General features: G+C 36.0%; 1 protein-coding gene across 2 annotated transcripts in view; it reads right to left on the reverse strand.

Annotated features, from left to right (window-relative positions):
* Positions 1-1,662: 1,662 nt before the first annotated feature.
* DLK1 (delta like non-canonical Notch ligand 1) overlaps positions 1,663-23,588 on the reverse strand; it is a 140,956-nt gene continuing 119,030 nt past the window's right edge. Inside the window, exons 1-6 of one of the 2 annotated variants that reach the window (XM_063439155.1) lie at positions 14,520-14,893; positions 14,216-14,306; positions 8,408-8,471; positions 7,826-7,956; positions 5,828-5,969; positions 1,663-2,748 (exon numbers count right to left, since the gene is read on the reverse strand). In XM_063439155.1, the coding sequence (XP_063295225.1) occupies positions 2,034-2,748; positions 5,828-5,969; positions 7,826-7,956; positions 8,408-8,471; positions 14,216-14,282 (1,119 nt within the window). In that variant the 5' untranslated portion in view covers positions 14,283-14,306; positions 14,520-14,893 and the 3' untranslated portion in view covers positions 1,663-2,033. Of the gene's footprint in view, positions 2,749-5,827; positions 5,970-7,825; positions 7,957-8,407; positions 8,472-14,215; positions 14,307-14,519; positions 14,894-23,588 lie in introns of those variants that run through there. The other variant, XM_063439154.1, reaches the window with a different exon arrangement.

A 23,588-nucleotide genomic window follows, 5' to 3' on the forward strand; every position in this document is an offset into this window, starting at 1 on the left:
GATTACGTACACCCACTCCTTTAGCTATCCCCACAGGAAGTAATTGTGGACTGAAAGGTCAAGCAAACATGGCGGACAATAATTCTGGGAGTCTCTTGACATTATTTGTTCACAGAACAGCTGTCTCAGTTTTTAAAATAAAATGTCACTATTTTTACTCATTATGAATCTCCTACGACTCAGTTATGATATGCACTTGCAACAAATAAGTGATTTACCTGTCAAATCCTATTTTTTGCCCAACCTATATATACACTGTGTGCAATATATACAGGCATGCACTCGGTGCAATTTAGCCATTATACTGCACTGCAACAGTTAACTAATCTAATAGTTTGCTGGGCATTATATAGTAAGTCCACATGTTACGTTCTGTGTCAATTACTGTCTGGTATTCCGGTTTACAATTAATTCTGGTATACTAGAATAATGTTTAAAACATGCAACATAATTTGTAGCATAAAACAATGAGTAGTAGAACAGAGACAAATGATTTTGGACCACTGTTTAATTAAAAATAAATGATCACACATTCACTTTATTACATTAAAACTTTTTTTTTGTTTCTACACAAAAAAGCAGCAGTTTGGCATATTTAGCTCTTTAAATACTTTGCTCCTCTGACATTTTAAAATGAACCTTCCATTCACGAACGATATAGTATTATAGCATTTTAAAATTAACCTTCCATTCACGAACGATATAGTATTATAGCATTTTAAAATTAACCTTCCATTCACGAACGATATAGTATTATAGCATTTTAAAATTAACCTTCCATTCACGAACGATATAGTATTATAGCATTTTAAAATGAGCCTTCCATTCACGAACGATATACGGTGCTGTAGACAATAAGATACATTTTATTATAAAATTGCTTCTGCAATACAATATAATACAACACAAACATGCAAAGGGTAATACACACAACATATATATTTTAAGAGATATCCTTGCAAACTATTTCAACATGATCCAGCCACAGAGGTCACTCTAGGTTTGGGGTGGGCAAACTGTTGTTCAGTTGTACCCTGCAAGTCAACGTCCTTACAACTGCTGTAAAGAAGGAGTCCACCCATGATAAAGACAAAATAAAGCAGCGGTGCTTCAAAATTAAAATAATTTATAAATATATATTCCGCTTTGCTCCCACCTTTTTGTTGCTGCAGTTGCCAATTCAACTTTTTGTTTCTTTAAAATTGTAAAAATATATACATATATATTAATTTCGACTCTTGGTTGATATGTTTTGACCACAGTATTTCATGTGCATATTGGTTCCAAATCCCTCCTTTTTATTTCAGTGGAAACAAATAGTATATTTTATGGATTGTTAATATAGTCTTCCTTAGCACAGATTGTATATTTAGACTGTATATATATATATATATATATATATATATATATATATATATATATCATAACCCACAGTTTAAAGCATAGTGTTTTCAATTTGTCTTTGTGTATGTGCTTTTGTATGCACTCACTTGTAATATGTCTATTATATTATTTGTGAAGTGACAATATAATATAAAATATTTGAAAAAAATATTCAAATCTGAACTTATTATTATTGAAAATTATTGAAATTATTAGAACAAAGTATAAGCATGCTTGGAACATGAAAACTGAACTAAAAGTTCTGAAATAAAAGTTGGGTTCTCCATGAAATTGTTAGAGCTATATGCCATTTCATTAGAAAAGAGAGCTGGACCCAGGGGCTTGGCGTATAGGATGCCATTTTTAAGTAAGCCTCAGGGTTGTGATGTTTTATAATTGACCTAAATGTTTTTTATAAGCGCATATGTTTTCTATATCTAGATATAGATATTTATCTATGTGCTGCCAATACATTTTTATAAAAGTGACATCATTGGCTGCCTTAGTCATACATTGCAAGCTGAAACTTGTCACACGTCACATTCTATGGAATTCGGTGGCATACGTAAGCAAAGTGAAAATACAAATTCTGTTTAGTCTTATGGTCCACCTGGTAATTACATCATATTTAAAAGCTGTATAGAAAATGTTCAAATGAAAGTGTAAACCCTGCTAGAATTTGCAATCTTGACTTTTTCTGGAAATATTATTTTGACATCATGGTCCCCGTCTCTGCTTGACTTCATGTAGAAATCTTTTTTCCTGCGTAGTAAATGTCTGTATTTAGCATTGGCAAACCATGTTTCACATCGGGAGAAGAATATGATCCCCGTGGTGATCAGAACTATGAGGCAAGTAAGTAAGCCCAGGACAATGAAACATATGACTTGACTTCTGTTGAGAAGCGGGTTGATGTTGTGGATGGTTTCTTTAACAGTGATCTTGAGTACTTCATGTCCCTGGTGTTTGAAGGACTTGTGATACGGAGACAAATTGTTTCTTTGTGTATCTACTTGCTTGAAGTTTTGACTTACATCGGCACATGTATATCCTACATACCCAGGAGGACATGCACATTGAAATCCTTCTAGCTTATTATAACAAGTTCCACCATTCGCACAAGGGTTGCTATTGCAGAGAGGAACAGGATCACTACAAGAAGGGCCAATGAACCCCATAGGGCAGTGGCACTGAAAACCTGACCCAATATTTGTGCAATTCCCTCCATTTAAGCATGGATTAGGATTGCAGTTGTCTGTAGCAACTTCACAGTAATTGCCTCGAAAGCTGGGGAGGCACTGGCAAGAGGCACGTGATGCAAAACCGTTGTTATCTATGCAGGTTCCACCATTTTGACAGGGAGACCTGGGGAAATATACAGATTGATAAATTAACAGAACATATGAGATAAAACCAAATTGAACTACTAAACTAAGTAGAAAAACAACATGAATTTCAGAGTTATCAGGTAGCGTAAACAATAAAGAGATCCATCTAATCAGCATCCATACCACCTGGACCCTGGCTTTCTGTTCTACTGGCTTTGCAGATCAGATCCTCTGCTCCCTCGGACTAGACCTCTCTAGTTCTACTCCCTCACTAATCCAAGCAACTAGAGATGGGGCATGGTGGGGAAATGTCCTGAGCCACTAATGCCACAGAGTTGATCCGATGACCCAAAGAATATAGTTCTGCATCAAAGAAACCACAAATCTCTCTGCATCCTTAAAGAATACAGAATGGTTGTGACTCCACCTAACCTCCTATTGATGAATGTTTGTGGTTCTATAATATTAATCGCATACCATACATGCAGGGCTGGTCTGAACTTTGACGTGTGTATAAACACGTATGTACCTCTCCTACACTGTCTGCAATAAGGATACATTTATACAGTCATCATAAATCAAAATAGGACCATAACCCAGCAATACTTCTATCCCTAACAAGGTATTTGTCATGTCTGGCTTGGCAAATACCCTGTCTTGGTTCGAAATGTTGCCTCTCTAACAAAAGGGAGTTCCAGTATCCTTAGTTTATGAGGCTGACCGGGTTTGCAATGAGGTTAAGTGAATATTCATTATATCAGATTAATCCTATACCAATGAGAAACATGTGTACTTCTTATAGAACATGGTTAGAAAACGTATAACAATGCAATTTACGAGCATCATGCTGCTTTTGAACTGAAGTCACGGAAATGATGGAGAAAAACATTCAGAAAGCCATTAGGCATCCAAACTAGATTTAACCGGCAAGGATAATAGAACCACCAAACAAGGTAATTTTAAATGTAAAGTGTATTAATATAACCACAATAATAATGCGTTTAAGCATGAAGAGTCGATTTAGCTTTTGTTAGTTTAAAACCCTCTCCTGGGTTCATGTTCATATTTCTGTTATTAATTGAGATATTAACCGTGAAAGTACTGGCAGGCGCAACGTGGTTATGGTTCCATTTTGACGACAGACTGGCTACTCCTGTGTTTAACATCTGCACACAACTCCTGGTCACTTGCAATCATACGGCATGCTGATTATTTTACCGGTTTGCGACTTGGACATACATCAAGGAAAACGCACGTTTTCTATTTCATCATGACAGCAGCTTTGCCAAGACACTATAAAATGTTCAACCATCACTTAGCTGTGATCGAGGCCTACAACTATAAGTGGAGCGCTCAAACACATATAAAGCTTACCAAGCGTGACTTGATTCAATAGTACAATATGAAGTACATGCCAAAAAAAATACAAAAAGACACAATATAGTGCAGATGGTATTTAAAATTACAATACAGAAATGATAATATCGTAGTGAACTGTACACTCACATTTCAAGGAGCCTGTATATAAAAAAAGTGGCTCCGTATTGAGGCTTGTGTGCTTTTTATCGTAGCACCACCCTTCCACTTCGGCTTGGAGTAGTTCTCATGAATAAAACATAAAAGTAGAACAAACCAATGTGTAGACTGTAGCGATAAAAACACGGATGTAGAATAATAAATGTGGTGCTCACCTGGTCCTGAGCCTATGGGTCCCGGCTCTAACAAATAATAAATCTATTGACATACAATAATAAAAAATAAATGGTAAAAAAGTCCTTAATATGTTTTATTCATGAGAACTACTCCAAGCCGAAGTGGAAGGGTGGTGCTACCATAAAAAGCACACAAGCCCCAATACGGAGCCAGTTTTTTTATATACAGGCTCCTTGAAATGTGAGTGTACAGTTCACTACGATATTATCATTTCTGTATTGTAATTTTAAATACCATCTGCACTATATTGTATCTTTTTGGCATGTACTTCATATTATACTATTGAATCAAGTCACACTTGGTAAGCTTTATATGTGTTTGAGCGCTCCACTTATAGGTGTAGATCTTTGTCACTTACACCGCACTGTATTTTATATGATTGTTTAGTGGAAAAGAGGATATTTCCACATAAGTTTATAGAGCTGCTTGCTAATCACTCTTATTTTTGTTTAAGCACTTTGTTACACACATTCCTCCATAAAAGGAGGTGAAATTGGATTGGTATACTTAGCTGTGATCATCTATGCAAGTTGCACGTTACTTTCACAAGTATTTATTGAAAACGTGTGTGTGTATATATATATATATATATATATATATATATATATACACACACACACACACATTTATATATATAAATATATATATATATATATATATATAGAGAGAGAGAGAGAGAGAGAGAGAGAGAGAGATGTACACCCGCACACTTACATACACACATGGTTTTTAACTACCATGTATATGAGTTTGCAGTCAAACTTGTTTCTTTATCGTTACACCTGCTGTCTATCGCAGTGGTAAGCAACATTTAGCACTCATGTTGTAGATTACATCTCCCTTAAGGCTTTCCCAGCACTATATCTGTAAGAGTATTGTGGGAGATGTGGTCCACAACATCTGCAGTGCCGAAGGGTGCTTATAGGGGTATGCTGCTTTCTGCAATGTAGCCCTGAGAGAAGAGAGCACACTGTATTTATAGTTATCTTTTTATTATTTTTGTAAACTGTGTAGTCTATTTATTTCAATAAATTAAAAAAAAAAAAAATATTTTATTTTGTGGTTCCCTCCACTTCTCTCCTTTAACTGGAGACATTGTTCTAAAATATACACAATACAGCATTTTATAGACCTCTCTGTCTCTTAACCCCTTAAGGACCAAACTTCTGGAATAAAAGGGAATCATGACGTGTCACACATGTCATGTGTCCTTAAGGGGTTAAATACAACATGTAGAATGGTCGAGGATAAATACAGGATGGGGAAAAAAAATCAGGGGTTTGAATAATTTGCCCAATTTATGCAGGATGGACAAATACTCAAATTACTTTGGATACTAGAGTATGAAATGATAGGAAGTCATCACGTTACAAAGTAAAGTCCCATTAAATAGGATTAGTTACCCATTTATAAGGCATGGTCCTTTTTTGAGAAGGCAGTTTCTCCCTGTATATCCAGGAGCACACAGGCAAATGTATCCTCCATCCCCAGTTTCAATACAAGTGGAGTTGGTGGAGCAAGGCTTAGCCGCACAAGGATGAATATCTGTAAATATATAAATGCATACACACAGTTTGTGTGAGAGGTAAATGTGAATAACTGTAGTTCATTCAATAGGTCTAAAATCTACAGTTTTTTTGAATAGTTCTCTCTCTCCGAGAATAAAAGTCAAGTGGTTTATTATCAATGTCTTTAATATTCCAAAATAGAATTATTATCCCTAGTACATTCTTAACTGTTATGTATCTTTCAGTATTTGCTTTTTGTTAGAGTTCCTTTAAACCTAGGACAGCACCTGGAGATACATTTCCTGGTCTGCCCAAACTGAGTGGTAGTTATACTCCTGCACCACTAATAGTCTCTGCAATCCAGAAACATAACTCCATAACTCATCAATTAATATACTGTATGGGTGCTGATGTAATCCGTGAAATGATGTAAAAAATGGGAAATTATGCAAGGTTCATCTCTGTGTGGTTCATCTGCCCGTAATCTGGAGCAGAACCAGCACCATCACATTCATGGCCTGGTCCGCCCAAGATTTGTTGAACATCAGAATGTTCAGCTGCTAACATTTTATTTCAGCTCTTCTCCAACAATAAATCCAACCCTAACACACTAACACAAACCTAAAAATTCGAAAAATATAAAAGATTCATAACCGCAAAGGAAAACAATGCCACCGCGGGGGTTCTGGAGACATTTATGAATACATGTCTCCAAAGCTCCTCGATGGTATCATTTTCTCACAATACATGGCTCATTGATGTATTTCCACTCTTTCTGTAAATATCTCATGATCTACCACTTATTTTCATTTCAGATCATGTTTCAGATCCCGTACGGCACAGTTTGACTTGATTCTGCCTTGCATGGAGTATAGCATGGTGTGACTAGATACTGTTCGGCATGACAACCATCAATCTTAAGGCTGCAGTGGAATATAAAAGAGACATATTCTTAAAGCCTATATTTTTTAGACATTCAGGTTTATAATGTCTCCAAGACTCCAAAAGTCCTTAATTGAATTGTTCTTGCGTTTTACACGGTTCCTTGTTAAGTCTAAAGTTAAACAATGTATCGTCGGTTATAAGTAATTACCTAAAAAGAAGTTGCAACATTTTAGGAATTTAAATTGCCTAGTGTCAGAATACTACTGCTTGTTAGTAGAGTATTTCCGTTGCGTACCTCTGGGTGGCGCTGTTACATTTCTTTCTCGCAGCCATTACACTATATAGAAGTTAAATTATATCACAAAGGTTACATTTTAATTATATTAAACAGAATTAAATGCATTATTTAGGGAATAATCCATACATTCATTTTAAACCCAGCAGCAGCAGGAATGTATAAAAGGATTACATTTGTACTTGAACCTAAATTATTACATTACCGTTCACGTATATATATATATTTTTATTTGCATGCATTAACGTTCTTTCCAGACCTATATATTAAGTATTTAATATTTCAAGGCATTCAAGTAAATGGGGACATGGTCTTTGTAGGAGACTTAGTTGAACAAAACACGGTTAGAGATATTCATTAAAGCAGATGTAGTTACTAATTGAAGGTTGCCTATCCCTGCACTACGCCTATCTGTGCAACAAAATGGAATTTGTTGGGATTTCAAAGTGAATTTAAGGCCAAGGTGACTGGACACATACTTGGAGAATTTTTCCATTTTGGATAATTTGGCTCTAAATTTGAAATTCACGCTGAATTCCTGACAATTCTCACTTTTAGTGAATGACTCTGATTATTTTTTACTGCTTGAGAAAACAGTTTATTGTCTGTGTTTTAGTTTGCGTGATCTATGGGTAGCTTTTTTTTAACACCACGCAGGTGAGCCATACAATTCCCTCTGGAACATCACATGTTCATAAAATGTATCCACATACCAATGTCGCATAGACTGCCGATCCATCCTTCTTCACAAACACATTGCCACGGTTTAGTGCAGCTGCCGCGTAGACAACCAGGAAATGGAACACACTGATTGCAAAGCTGCCCTTTCCAACCAGTATGACATCTGCAAAGACACAAAAAAGAAATCACAAACGAATATTATGCATCACGATATACTATGCAGCCTACAACACCAATGCGGTAGAGGTGTATCGGGGTTAGATACCACTTATTTGCAGAATACATTATATGTATCTGAAAATATATCCATGAAGACCAATAGTTATAGTAAGAGGTTTATACTATAAATTATTAGGAAATAAGACAAGAGGCAGAAAAAAAAAGTAAGACAATTAGAGGCAGGGTAGACGGAGCAAGGGGTATGTGGTGGTAGAAACCAATAGACAGGTTGAAGAAACAGGACAGAGATGTAAGAATAGAAGGGGGAGATTAATAGGGGAGATGGGTCGGAAATTAAAGGATAAATTAAGAACTGAAATAAAAAAAAATAATTAAAAAAAGCAGTGCATTGTGAAAATATATTTTATTACCAATGTTGACTTTTTACATTGTACCTGCATTCTCCAGGACTTTCACAAAACCCATTTTTTGGGTGACAGCCAGGTTTACACACCACACCTAAAATGAGGACATTGTATTCATTAGATACTATACGAAATTAATTTTGAATATTTATCATTGTACTTTTGAGAGAAGTAGTGACTGATTAAAAAATTATTACTTGTTTTATATGTTTTGTATATTTTTTTCCATTTAAATAAACTCTGAACAACCTGACCATAGTTTAATTTTCACCAATATGATATACGGACTATTTGCATCTGTCGTGGTATGCTGACCATTAACATGTTTATGAGGAATGTGTTCTGGATCTCCAAGATCTACAGTCTAACACTCTGCTCTTCGGGAACTGATTGCAGGAAACACAGATTGGGAGTATGGAGAGACGAGGAGTGGGTCAGAGTTGTAAGTAGACATTAGGAGTCTTAGTGGATGAGCAGAGGGTTCACATGTATGAGGGAAAACAGCTGAGTGTGAAGGTGGATACAATAATTATATACGTCCATCCAAAACTGACTTCATACCCACTTATAGTAGCTTATAAGCTTATGGTGGAATACAGACAAATGTCATTTTTTCTTGCCTGTCTATATCCCCAAGCTTAGGAGAGATAGAGAATAGATTGCTTTCACCACCATTTTCTCCTGTATAATCTACCAAGATATAACATCCTTCCACGTTCATTAATATGTCTTCACCCTGACACTAGTGGGTGAAAAAATGTAACAACAGTCGTAGTTCACAGAAACTGGAAGAAAATTCCATTCATTCTTTAATGATCAAACAATATTGTTGAGCTTGTTAAAATTACATCAACATATCCATATGGTATTTTACTTGGTACAATTGTAACTTTTTATGGAGGTGGGAAAAAAAGTGTCCTAAAATTCATTGATGCCACTACTAAGTTCATATGAAGTAGTAAAACACCAGAACTCATGTACTACAATATCGGATCCTTTTTAATGCACACACCGCATGGTTGTAAAAAAAAAAAAAATAGAAAAGAATCCCAATATTGCGATATCGGAATGCTGGTGTTTTTACTGTATAAGGACAGGATTTCAGTCGTCACCGAGCACTACTGAGTGCCGTTTTTCCTATTCTACTTATCTGGAATCTTTGAAATATGCCAGAGTTATGACATTTAAAGGGTAATTTTTTATAATATAATAATCCTTTAATAAAAAAATTCTAAGAAAACAGATTTTTGTTAACGGAAGTATAGGGAAAAAATAAAATGAGAAAAATTCATCCATACCTTAAGTATGTGACAGAATCCTTTAACACCTTGGGTCAGATACGATAGTTAGTGGGTCTAATGATGTCACTGCACTGTGCAGGAAAGACCAAAGAGCCTAACTGTCGGTTCTCAAACACTGTTTGACCCAAGTGCATGCATGGCTGAAGTATCCTGTCATACACAAAGGTAGGGATGAGTTGTCTCATTTTTTATATATTCTTCATTTAACATAAATTCCCTTTCAAAACTTGATAAAAGGATCATTATATTAAAAATAGTATAATAATAGCATTGAGGTAACAGTTGTAGTTTAAAAAAACTTTCAAGTACTATTGCTAAAAAACTTCCTCCAGAAGTTTAACACCTTATTTGCAAAATGTTTAAAGGACCACTATAGTGCCAGGAAAACAAACTTGTTTTTCTGGCACTATATAGTCCTTAGGTCCCCCCACCCTCAGGGTCCCAATCCCGCTGGGCTGAAGGGGGAGGAAGGGGGTTAAACACTCAGCTTTCTCCAGTGCCAGGCTCCCTCGGCGCTGGGGACTCTCCTCCTCCTTCCGACGTCATCGGCTGAATGCGCATGCGTGGCAAAAGCTGCGGGCGCATTCAGCCAGTCTCATAGGAAAGCATTCTCAATGCTTTCCTATGGACGCTGGTGTCTTCTCACTGTGAAAATCACAGTGAGAAGCGCGGAAGCGCCTCTAGCGGCTGTCAATGAGACAGCCACTAGAGGATGGATTAACCCATATGTAAACATAGCAGTTTCTCTGAAACTGCTATGTTTACAACAGGCAGGGTTAATCCTAGAGGGACCTGGCACCCAGACCACTTCATTGAGCTGAAGTGGTCTGGGTGCCTATAGTGGTCCTTTAAACTACCAGTGGCATCTGTTGATGCTTAATCACATGAGATTACAGATGCAGATATAATTGTGTCAGAGACGTGCTTATTTCTAACATACTCTTATCAGTAGTTCTTACAATGTCAATATTTTTTTTCTGATAAAAAAAGAAAAAAAAAAGAACTGAGGAGATTGCCACCATCTCCTACTGTGGTCCAACTTCCAGTGACGTGAACATCAACTTCATCTTAAACATCAAAAGCTTATGTTTGGGAATGCAACATGCATTTTTTTTTCTACCATGCAGTCATATGTAATAAGCCGAACTTGATTTTAGAAGGAAATATGTATATTTTAGGAGCAACACCTTTTGGTGTTGTTCGCCACCTATGTGATAACCAGGATCTACTGCCTCTAATATCATAACAACCTTGAGCATACTGACCTTATTTTACGACATGACTAAAAAAATATCAATAGCTCACGCAGCTACTCATTCATCTCTCGTTCCCTCTAATCATCTCATACACTTTGATTTTCCTTTCAATTTAAAGTGCTGAGAGGTTTCTAGTAAAATGAAATCCCACAGATGGATATAGCAATTAGCAAAATCCAATAAAATAACACAATTCCCCGACAACCACAATCTACTACCTTTTTTCCCCATCCGACTTTATGATTTAGTTAACTTAACTTGTGAATATTTATCACTTAATTTCTGTTTCTATTTTACAGGCTGATTTTTTTTTTTTTTTGTTCAATCAATTATATATATGTATGGAGTTTAAAAAACAGTTGTTTGTGTTTTCATGTAAATTTTTGTTTTTAAACTTCATATATGCATTAAATATTTCCAATGCTTTAAAATAACATTTTTATATATTGAATTACCGAGTAGAATAAAATGTGCAAGCTTAATTTTTTTTTTTTATGTACAAGAAAAAAATGATCGGAAATATATAATAAACATATATGTTTTAATCAGCATCTGTTGTTAAAAGATTACTCGGAGTACCATGACCACTTCAGTTTGAATAGTGGTACATAGAGAGACTAGTTCAATGTCATATTAGGTGTCTGAATGTATATTCCTTTATGCCACCTAAGTTCTCTTTTCAGCATGTTCTCTGAGAACCCCCACCCCCCATCTCTCCTTCTCCACTGAGGAAGCTAATTGGGCTGCATGGAGACCTTGACCTCAGCATGGGATAACAGTTCAGTTTTAGGTTCATTTCTTTAATTTTATTATCTTTTTTGGGGGTGAGGAGGTCATGCCGTTAAGGATCACTCTAACCAAAAACAGTATTTCATAAAAATACATTTTGTTTGGTTATAGTAGCCCTTTAAACAGTTGCACAAGCAATACAACCTATTTACAGCTATAGGAAGAGATTATAACCATTAAAGGAACACTCCAGACCCCTAAAGCACTTTAGCTTGCTGAAGAGCTTTATGTGTGAAGAGCGTGTCCTCTTTTTTTCATTAAGCAAATATGCAGATTTCAGTAGAAGTTGGCAGTGTTATAAATTCACCTGGTGACTCCCCCTTGGCTTTCAATAAAGAAACTGTTACTGTACTTCCTGGTTTTGTTCCCTCAATGGAACAAAGCACAAGAGACAGCATTTGCCCAGAGCACCTGGCTTGCAAAGTCTTCTCATTAAATTGTATTGGAAAGTCTGTGATTGGACAGCTACAGAAAGTCTGGGCGGGGTAAGAAGGGGAGGGTTTGCAAAGGCTGCAGACAAGAGACGTACAGGTTTTGCAAGATGTTTTTGGATAAACCCCAAGTCTGGCTTGTGACACATGTCTGGCTTGTGTTCCAGACTTAAAAGAAATATATAGATAAAAAATGTAAAAGATAAGAAAGTCATCTGGTACATATTTATCCTCGAAGGCTTAAAACATTGTCTTGTTTACAATGTGTTTAATACATTAGAATTTTCATTTTTTGATGGAGAGATACTTTTATTCTATAACGTGAGCGCAGCTTTTATTTATTCTGCAAAGATAATATTCCTTCTTCAAGATAGATTAGCAATATCCTGTAATCAGAATGATGTGCTCACACAGTGGGAATATGTTTTTACAAGTTCTGAATGAAACGCTTGCAGGTATACGATTCAAAGAAAAATGTGGTGTCATGTCTAATGTGATATGTTCATTATGCAGAGTTTTAGTGAGTGCCAACTTCTAAGACCAAAATAGCAGATTTAATTTTAAATCTATAACACATTCAATTTTAGTCACTTGGCCTGATTACTTAGTCACATCTGCAACTAATTACGTGACTTGCGCACCAGCAGAGGAGATGTATACACGAGTGACGTACACATTTAATGACATACTTCGTATTTATGGTGTACACAATTCTTTCATTTTCTTTAACACTGACTAAATTTGCAGCATCAAGGTACATTTTATTTTGTCAGGTACAAAAAGCACACATTTTCCTTCACTTTTTTTATTCTCGACACTGCAGGAAAATCTTTTAGGATTGCAGGAAAAATAAATACCTGTCGCCTGTACAAATAAGCCCTTATGGACCAGACTTGTTGAAATTATAACAATCTGTTCCAAGCATACCCTATGCCAGTGTGGAATGTCCTGCTTATCTTGCATTGGCAGCTTGCCTATCAAAAAGAACATTCTAGATAGATAGATAGATAAAAGCTAGACAGACAGACAGACAGATAGATAGATAGAGATCGAGATAGATAGATAGATAGATAGATAGACAGAGATCTAGACAGAGATCTAGATAGATAGATAGATAGATATACATAGATCTAGACAGATAGATAGATAGATAGACATAGATCTAGATCTAGATAGATAGATAGATATACATATATAGATCTAGATAGATATATAGATAGATAGACATATATAGATCTAGATAGATAGATAGATAGATAGACATAGATAGATAGATAGATAGATAGACATAGATAGATCTAGATAGACAGACAGACAGACAGACAGACAGACAGACAGACAGACAGACAGATAGACAGATAGACAGATAGATAGAAAATTGTTTAAACAACATGCACGTAAGATTCAGCAGAACAGTATTAATATTACAAGAGCTGGTTTATTAACCTGTGAGTGCTATGTAAGGGTTAAAAGAAGACTTTTTATACTCTGTCAATTGTCTCTGAAAATATTGAGAGCCTAACTAGGTAGAAAACAAAAACAAAAACAGACAAAAGAATAAAAAGGTAAAGTGCATAACATAAAGAAGCTTTATTTCTGTATATAATAAATACATAAGCAGATTTTGCCTAGTGCTTGAGCTTCTGTTATCTGATCAGGCATTACTCTTTACACTTCTTTTTGACTACCGTAAATCTCTCTCACCCTGGTTTTTGCTCTACCTTAGGGTTAATAATCTAGCTACTAGTAACAATGTGTTTTTTTCACTCCCAGAGTAAATTGCATTCATAATTTTTTTGTAAATGACAGAACAAAATTTATTTTTTCAAAAATGTAAAACTAAATAGCCCTTTCAATTGCTTTCCTTACAAACAGCTCTTGATTCTGAAAAGGATTGCACAACCTTTACCCTCCGACTGTTGTTACTGAAGGCTTTGAAGAGAATTCTGGGAGTCGTAGTCCAAACACAGCTAGAAGGTCAAAGGTTAGACACGCCAGAACATAAATCAGCCAGATTATTTTTTGATGATAGAATAGACCAGATCGTCTCCCAATGCTTACCTTGAGTCGCTGCAGCAATCAGACGACAGAAGATGAAACACACTATATATGCGGTTTGCAGATCCATCACTCGTTTTACCCTAGAGGGTGCCTAAACCAGAAAACACGTGTTACCATAATGCAATCAGACAAAAAATTGTCCAGTTCAAAATTTTAAGCTTCTGTGATATATACCATATACAAACAGTATCTAAGGCATGTCTTCCAGGTCTCCCCCTTCTTTGCACAATGAATTTCCACGCACAGGCTCTTCGTGCAGAATTATACCGTGCAGAGAATTAAGCAAGCACAGCGCTGTACTAACCTTTGGCTGCAGTTCCTACGGTGTTAAAAGATTTGTCAGTTTGCCATTATTTATCTTCTCGATGACAAATGATTGTGGTGGAAGTGACCAATATATCAGCCACGCAAGACAACATCCCCATTCAACTTGTACTTTTTTTTTTCTTCCAAAATAAATCACTTGCAAAATAAGATCACTTTAAAAGCTACAAGCGTTTCATTAAAATCTTTTGCAGAGGATCAATGGCTATGTTTTTGAAGTTTCCCGTCCAAGGGGGTTTATCACGCTGAGTATAAAGAGCCTGTGGTCCCACTGTACTGCAATATTAGTATCAACATGTCATTTACTGAAATACACAGCATCCAGCCCCCCACCCCAACACATAACTCGCCATCTCTACACTGCAACAACCGAACTCTCCTCGTTCAGAAATAAAAGCACGCCTACTAAAGCACAGTTAGTCATTCTGTAAGCATTACTGAAAACATGAAGTGGATTTCTAAATATTCTTTAAACATATACAGCTTTTGTAAATGATTGAACACCCATTGTACAGCGCTACGGAATCTGATGGCGCTATATAAATAATAAAATAATAATAAAACGTGTACAATGCTTTGTGGGTTTTTTTTTTATATATATAGGCATATTTTTTTTAAACTATCATTTTAATCAAAATATACATCATTATAGGCAGAAAGGTCACGGTAACATGATTCTCATTACATTTACATTATCCAAAGAACGAGCGTTAAAACGGCAACTTTGATAAGCTCAGTTTGAAATGGAGAATGTTATACCTGCAAAGTATATTTCAGCGATAGCACAGATTATATTAACTGATTCGACCCCGGGTATAATTGGACTGCAAGCTTGCATGATGTACTGCTGGAATGGTATTGCTTTTTTTTGCTATGGGAGTTGTAGTCCATTAAAATTGTGGTTTGCAGGTTAGGAGTTTGGAAACATACGATCGTGTTATTTACTAAGCTGGAAAATTGTGGATAATCGGCAAGTGTATTTTAACATTTTAGGCTCAGATAGCAGAATTGGAATGTTTTAAAGGGACACTATAGTCACCTGAACAACTTTAGCTTAATGAAGCAGTTTTGGTGTATAGAACATGCCCCTGCAGCCTCACTGCTCAGTCCTCTGCCATTTAGGAGTTAAATCCCTTTGTTTATGAACCCTAGTCACACCTCCCTGCATGTGACTTGCACAGCCTTCCATAAACACTTCCTGTAAAGAGAGCCCTATTGAGGCTTTATTTATTGCAAGTTCTGTTTAATTAAGATTTTATTATCCCCTGCTATGTTAATAGCTTGCTAGACCCTGCAAGAGCCTCCTGTATGTGATTAAAGTTCAATTTAGAGATTGAGATACAATTATTTAAGGTAAATTACATCTGTTTGAAAGTGAAACCAGTTTTTTTTTCATGCAGGCTCTGTCAATCATAGCCAGGGGAGGTGTGGCTAGGGCTGCATAAACAGAAACAAAGTGATTTAACTCCTAAATGACAGTGAATTAAGCAGTGAAATTGCAAGGGAATGATCTATACACTAAGACTGCTTCATTTAGCTAAAGTCATTTAGGTGACTATAGTGTTCCTTTAAAATAACATTTGCAGTTTTCTTGTTGATTCTTCATAGTTTAGGGAAAAGCATGGGGGTTCTTTACTAAGCACCTGTTTTCTGTGAATTGCAAACTTGAGGTTAAAAGAGCCAGTCAGCAACTATAACTGAGTTAGGAAAAGTAAATCATTAAGTGCAAAAATGACAAGAGGAATAACAGTCTTGCAGGCATGAATACAAAGATGATAGTTTTGTTTGTCTTTTTCAAACCTTCTTTAGATCCTCATGTAGTCAGTTTTTTTTATAAACAATTGGACAATATAAAGTGATTGTGGTTCTACTACCTAAACACACAGTAACAATCATCATACCTGGGGGGACTGCTTGCCCAGAAATCTTGCCAATTGGTGCTGACTGGTCCCTCCCACAAAGAAACCGGCAACAACCAAATATTGGATAAACCCACCTGCAAGAGGGAGGGAACATCTAAAAATGAGTAGCATTGTCCTATAGTCATCACCTCGAAGGGAGTAGGTAAGACTAATTACAACATTCTCTTTCTGATTCGTGCACTGGTCCAAGAGCCTACCGTTCATCTGTCTTACCTGTATGTAACTGTAGGATACTGTAACGGTGTAATTAATGAGTTGATTTTTTAATTAGTACAATTTAAAGCTGAATCCCATAATACAGGTTACTTTTATTTTTGAAATATTGAAAGCTTTTTTTTTTTCATCTGTGCTACATAAAACAGTCACATTTTCATTTTTGCTTTACGGCAAATAACCAATAAGCATAAAAAAGGGGCCAGGTGCCAAGGTTCCTACGTCTAAAACATATTAGGGCTAATAATAAGTGCTGATTTCATTACAAAATAAATGTATTATGATGAAATTAATGAAAAACAACCATTGAAAAGATACAAAACTGTATCGAAACTAGAACCATTATGGCTGTTGCTGTAGGATATGACAGAAAAATGACCACCAAACATCACTGAGTTTATATAGTCATTGCCTGATCGTGACAAGGCAATGTACATAATATAATAGTATTTTCTTCATTGGTTTTCACAACTAATAAAAAAGTATGCATACATATGGCTTACGCTAAACAGCGCGCTACAATGTTAAATAAAATAAAGAACGAAGGAAACAAAAAAGTAAAAGAATAGATCAAATGTATGAAATAGCAATATATCAAATCTAAGACATACAAAGATTGGTGAAAATACCCCCCCCCCCCTCCCTTGCCATATAGACCGTATATGACCCAAAGAATAGTGCAAGGACAGTGTGGCATTAATTACAGTCAGTGTTGATTAATTGTATAGTTACTGAATGTTAACAGGGAGATTTATCAAAGTGTTATTTTTTTTAAAATGTGATCTAAAATACTAAAAGTAGGGTGGTCACCATGGAAACCAGCGGGCACATTCCATTGGTGGCTCCTTGAACCACTTTTTAGAACAGAACATTTTGAAAAATCTCCCCCACTATCTCACCAAAAAAAAAAGCTATAAGATCATTGCAAACCAATGTATAAACACATAATCATAGTAATCTTGTACATAAAGATTGAATGTTGGAATCCAAAGCATAAATAATGACACAGCAACAAAAAAATTCTATAAATGCTACAGATGGCGTCTGGAAGCTAAACTCCCCCTCGAGGGTAGAATAGAATATATACTGTCATTTCGGTTTGCTCTGCGATTTACTGTATTATTACAACAGGTGGCTGATGTAAGGTTTTATATTTAAATTCCGATATGTAGTTATTACTGAGCAATCTCATATTAATATTTTCATTCGATAGCTGCAGCAAAAAAAATAATAATTAGAAATATTTGTTTCTCGAGATGCTTCAGCCTACTCATAATAATACAAATAAAATCATAATGAAGTTTAGGTTTGATTTTATAATGTTGCTAATGGAAACAAGTGAAGAATGTAATATTTCTAATTCATTATATAACTATTAACACGCAGTCCCATAAATGCTGAATTGCTGCGGTCTTAATATGTTAATGTCTACTTAAAAAAACACATTTATGTATTAATTCGCTTATTTATATCTTCTGTTCAAATCACTTGGGTAACCTTCAGATGATTATTATTATTATGATATTTATATAGCGCTATCAAATTCCGCAGCGCTTTACAATGGGTGGACGAACAGACATGGAGTTGTAACCAGACAAGTTTGACGCACCAGAACAGAGGGGTTGAGGGCCCTGCTCAATGAGCTTACATGCTAGAGGGAGTGACACAGAGGGTAAAGTGACACAGAGAGTCAGGATAGTATTAGACTAGTGACAGTTGCAGAAGAGGAATCAGTTGGGAGCTATTAACAGTTTAATTGAAACGCTTTTATGAAGAAGTGGGTTTTTAACAATTTTTTTAAGGAGTGGAGCCTGGGTGAGCATCTAACGGAGGAGATGATATGTAAAAGTGCCTATTGCCAAACAATACTTTTCAGTAATGCTAAGGATAACACCAAAACATCTGATCTTTTAGCAAGCTAACTTATAAATTGGGCATTCTTAAAGGAACACTATAGCTTTAGGAATACAAACCTGTATTCCTAACACTATAGTGTCCATATTACTCTAGGTACCTTTTAATATTTAATGCTTTCATCGGCCCTGGCTCGATCTCCTCCTCTCGCAACGTCACGGTGATGTGGGAACTTAACGTGCACGTGAGTTCGAGCTCCGCACACGCATTAGAGCTTCCTCATGGGAATTGATGCTCTTCTATGGGGAATTTGAAGATGTTAAATGTTTTCATGCAAAGCACGCGGACATCCAACGGTGTTTCGTGGAGGAAACCTCCGTTAAAATCCAGCCACTAGAGGTTGTCTTAACCCTGCTATGTTTTCACTTGCAGGGTTAAGGGGACATGGACAATGCACCCAGTCCACTTCAATGAGATGAAGTTGTCTGATTGTCAATTTAACCCCTTAAGGACCCATGACAAAGCCCTTTTATTCCATAAGTTTGGTCCTTAAGGAGTTAAAGGTTTATATAGTGTCCTTGAAGGTGATCGAGCAGGCAGCGCCAACTCTTCAAACTCTTCAATAAACCGTTAAAGATATATTCGCTTTAACAGTCCCCTTAGTACAAATAAATGGTTCTCCATTGGATCACATGGGGGTTATTTCAATCAGCGTATAGATAAATATTTAATGAGGCCAGACAGTGTTTCCAGAAACAATAAAAGTGTCTTTAGGTAATGAAAGTAGGATTAATTTCACCGGTCAATCTAAGATGGCATTTATACATTATTGTCCATTATCTGCTCTCCGACATGAAGTAAGCATGGTGTGGATTTTTAATAGGATTTGGTAAGTATAATTGGGTTCGATACATGTATAACCTTTAGATAATCAGATCAGATATATATATAACAATGTATCAATAGTAAATCTAGCATTTTGTTTTCCCATGTATAACTATTATTTAGAAATTGAATGCACAAACAAGATATAACATTAAGTGTGGAGTCTGGTGATGTTTTAACATGGTGGGGTGGTAGACTCCTCAACAGAATTTGACTCTGCCCCTTAACTATGTAACCTTGCTATGTGTTCATAGCTTGTTGGGTTTAAACGTCTCATGTTCTTAAGCCTTATTGGTAGTCACCCTACTTCAATGCCTATACAAAACTCACTAGGTTTCTAAATACTTTCATTAGTCCCTGGCCTTATCTTAGAACAAGGATAGCCTTATGCCTATCCCACGCATGCTTAAACTCCGTCACTGTGTTAACCTCTACCACTTCAGCTGGAAGGCTATTCCATGCATCCACTACCCTCTCAGAAAAGTAATATTTCCTGAAATTATTTTTAAACCTTTGCCCCTCTAATTTAAGACTATGTCCTCTTGTTGTGGTAGTTTTTCTTCTTTTAAATATGGTCCCCTCCTTTACTGTGTCGATTCCCTTTATGTATTTAAATGTTTCTATCATATCCCCCCTGTCTCGTCTTTCCTCCAAGCTATACATGTTAAGTTCCTTTAACCTTTCCTTCGAATTCTTACTTTAGTAATTAACTCTGTTAATAGTTTGACTTAAGTTACATTTTATTTTACTGATAAAACTCATGACTCAAAACTCTAGGGATCCAGAGCACCTCAATTAAGTTGATATTCTATCTTTCGGCCTCCTTGGGAGAGTTTTCAAGAAACTTGACCATTCTAAGGATCAGTAGTATTCCTTGCTATATCACTCCTCCTTTATTCTCGTTCTTTCATCTGTTAGATCTATGATCTTTACGTACACGTAGTGAAGAGGGTTATTATTATTATTATGTTATTTATATAGCGCCATCAAATTCTGCAGAGCTTTACAATGGGTGGACGAACAGACATGTAGTTGTAACCAGACAAGTTGGACACACAGGAACAGAGGGGTTGAGGGCCCTGCTTAATGAGCTTACATGCTAGAGGGAGTGGGGTAAAATAACACAAAAAGGTAAGGATAGTATTAGACTAGTGACAGTTGCAGAAGAGGAATCAGTTGGGAGCAATTTACAGTTTAATTGATACGCTTTTATGAAGAAGTGGGTTTTTAATGATTTTTTGAAGGAGTGGAGACTGGGTGAGCATCTAATAGAGGAGGGAAGCAAGTTCCACAGGAACGGTGCAGCCCTCGAGAAATCTTGAAGGCGAGCATCAGAGGTGGGAGCACGGACAAAAGATAGTCTATAAGTCAGCAGATCGTAAGGGCCTAGACGGGACATACTTGTGTATAAGGGAGGATAGATAGGTGGGAGCAGCATTATGTATAGATTTGAAAGCAAGAACCAGAATTTTAAAGTGCGCTCTATATTTTATAGGAAGCCAATGTAGGGACTGACAGAAGGGTGAGGCATGGGAGGTGCGGGCGGACAGGAAGATGAGCCTCGCCGCCGCATTCAATTTGACCTCACTCACCAAAAGAATACAACACAGTTACGAGGGTTTTTTTTTTTTTTTTTTTTTTAAATACACACAAGCCTTTTAATATTCAGTTTTTGGTTTTCGAATTATATATTAAGAGTAAATAATTATAATTATATATTAACAGCATACACCTACAAAACTCACTAGGTGTAATATAAAGATGCCCATACACCAGGCAGAGTTAAATACAGAGATGCAATACACCAAGCTGGGCACAATAAAAAAGATAGCAGAACTATCTCACACAGCCAGGATCACTGTGATGCATTAGATAGATCTGTAATACATAGATCCCCACATAGAACAAAGTCGGTGTATATTGCTGAAGCTCTCTCTAACTCCAGCTATGCAGCTCGCATTAGCACTCCTTTTTCTGATCTCATCTTCAGTAGTGCTAGTACTATGAAGGAGTTGGGTTTAACAATTTTAGCTGTTTAGTAAGTGTAGCTGCTGCTATGAAACAGCTACTCTTGACTCACCAATGCAGATTAACCCCTTAAGTTCTGAACCAAATCAAGACCTAGAATTTGAGCTATATGTCTGTTCAACTTTAATTTACCTCTTTAATATTAAAGGGACACAATAGGCGCCCAGCTCATTGACATGGTCTGGGTACAGTGTCCCTATTGCCATTAGTCCTGCTACGTAAAACATGGCAGTTTTTTGAGAAAGGGCAATGTTTAAATTGCAGCACTAAGACAGCCTCTACTGGCGCGTTCACAGGATTTCACTGGTCTTCAGGTCACCTAACGAATGCTGGACGTACTCACACTCTGCATAAGGACATCCCGCGTCGGTGGATGTAGATTTGTATTCCTAACACAATACCATCCCTTGAAGTGCACACCACACTCTCTATATATTATTTTGTTCAGGAAAAATAGGACTTTCATTTTACATCAAATATTCATATATGAAACATAATTTAAATATTGAATAAATTCTAAAATGTATTCTCTCTACTTATTCCTTGCCCTTAGATGTTTTTCTACAGCTGTTATCTTGTCACTCATATTGCTACGGGTATAAATACAGCATGTTTGACTACAGTAACTGTTAAGATAGTATCCTACTGGATGCAAAAGTGATTTTTTATTTAGTTTTTCACTCCCTCCGCCCTTTGTGTAGGTAAATACCTGCATTGGGATTTTTTTTTTCTTTTGCCATGTATTTCTACCACTTACGGGGTTATTTGCTAAAGTCAAAAATTCAAAGTAAATATTATATTTTAGGCCAGAGCTGACTTAGAGAATCTTTCTATTACTGCTATTTTAACTTTCAATGTGAAATTCACTTTGAAACATAGAAACATAGAATGTGACAGCAGATAAGAACCATTCGGCCCATCTAGTCTGCCCAATTTTCTGAATACTTTCATTAGTCCCCGGCCTTATCTTATAGTTAGGATAGACTTATGCCTATCCCATGCATGCTTAAACTCCTTTACTGTGTTAACCTCTACCACTTCAGCTGGAAGGCTATTCCATGCATCCACTACCCTCTCAGTAAAGTAATACTTCCTGATATTATTTTTAAACCTTTGTCCCTCTAATTTAAGACTATGTCCTCTTGTTGTGGCAGTTTTTCTTCTTTTAAATATAGTCTCCTCCTTTACTGTGTTGATTCCCTTTATGTATTTAAATGTTTCGATCATATCCCCCCTGTCTTGTCTTTCCTCCAAGCTATACATGTTAAGATCCTTTAACCGTTCCTTTAAATTCTTACTTTAGTAATTAACTCTGTTAATACTTTGATTAAAGTTAGATTTTATGTTACTGATAAAACTCATGAGTTCTCAGTGTCTCTAGGGATCCAGAGCACCTCAAATAGGTCGACAGTCTATATTTCAGCCTCCTTGGGAGAGTTTTCAAGAAACTTGTCTATTCTAAGGATCAGTAGTATGTCTTGTTATATCACTCCTCCTTTATTCTTGTCCTTTCATCTGTTAGATATATGATCTTTACGTACACGTAGTGAAGAGGGTTATTCTCGAGTCCTCACTCACCAAAAGAATAAAACACAGTTACCAGCGTTTGTTTTTTTTTTGTTTGTTTTTTTAAACACACACAACCCTTTTAATATTCAGTTTTTGGTTTTATAATTATATATTAACAGTTGATAGTTAAGGATGGGAACTAGGCAGTAATCATCGTGTCACATTAACAAGAAATGTAATTGCAAATGTGCAGAAAAGAAAAACTCTTTACAAATAATTTCCATAATAAATCAAGCATGAAATAAATATACGCAAGTCTATATTGAATAATATGTTTTGAAAAACATATAAAATGAGAGAAAAAAATACATCTGGAAATGCAATAAAAGATTTCTACCAGGGCTTTCCTAATTGAATTTCATAGCAATTAAGTCACAAATACAAGAAATTATCAGCTAAAAACAGCACGATTCTTGTTCAAAGTGTTAAATTTGTAGTAATCAACTATAGAAGTTTATTTGCATTTTATACAAACCAATCCATCACCAAAACAGTTTTTGAAGTGGGTTCCACAGGCTGATAAAAAGTAACAATGAGTTATAAACAACAATTTAACTAGTATTAGAACGTGGCTCTTG

The sequence above is a fragment of the Pelobates fuscus genome, chromosome 13 (genome assembly GCF_036172605.1).
Source record: "Pelobates fuscus isolate aPelFus1 chromosome 13, aPelFus1.pri, whole genome shotgun sequence".
NCBI classification, from domain to species: domain Eukaryota; kingdom Metazoa; phylum Chordata; class Amphibia; order Anura; family Pelobatidae; genus Pelobates; species Pelobates fuscus.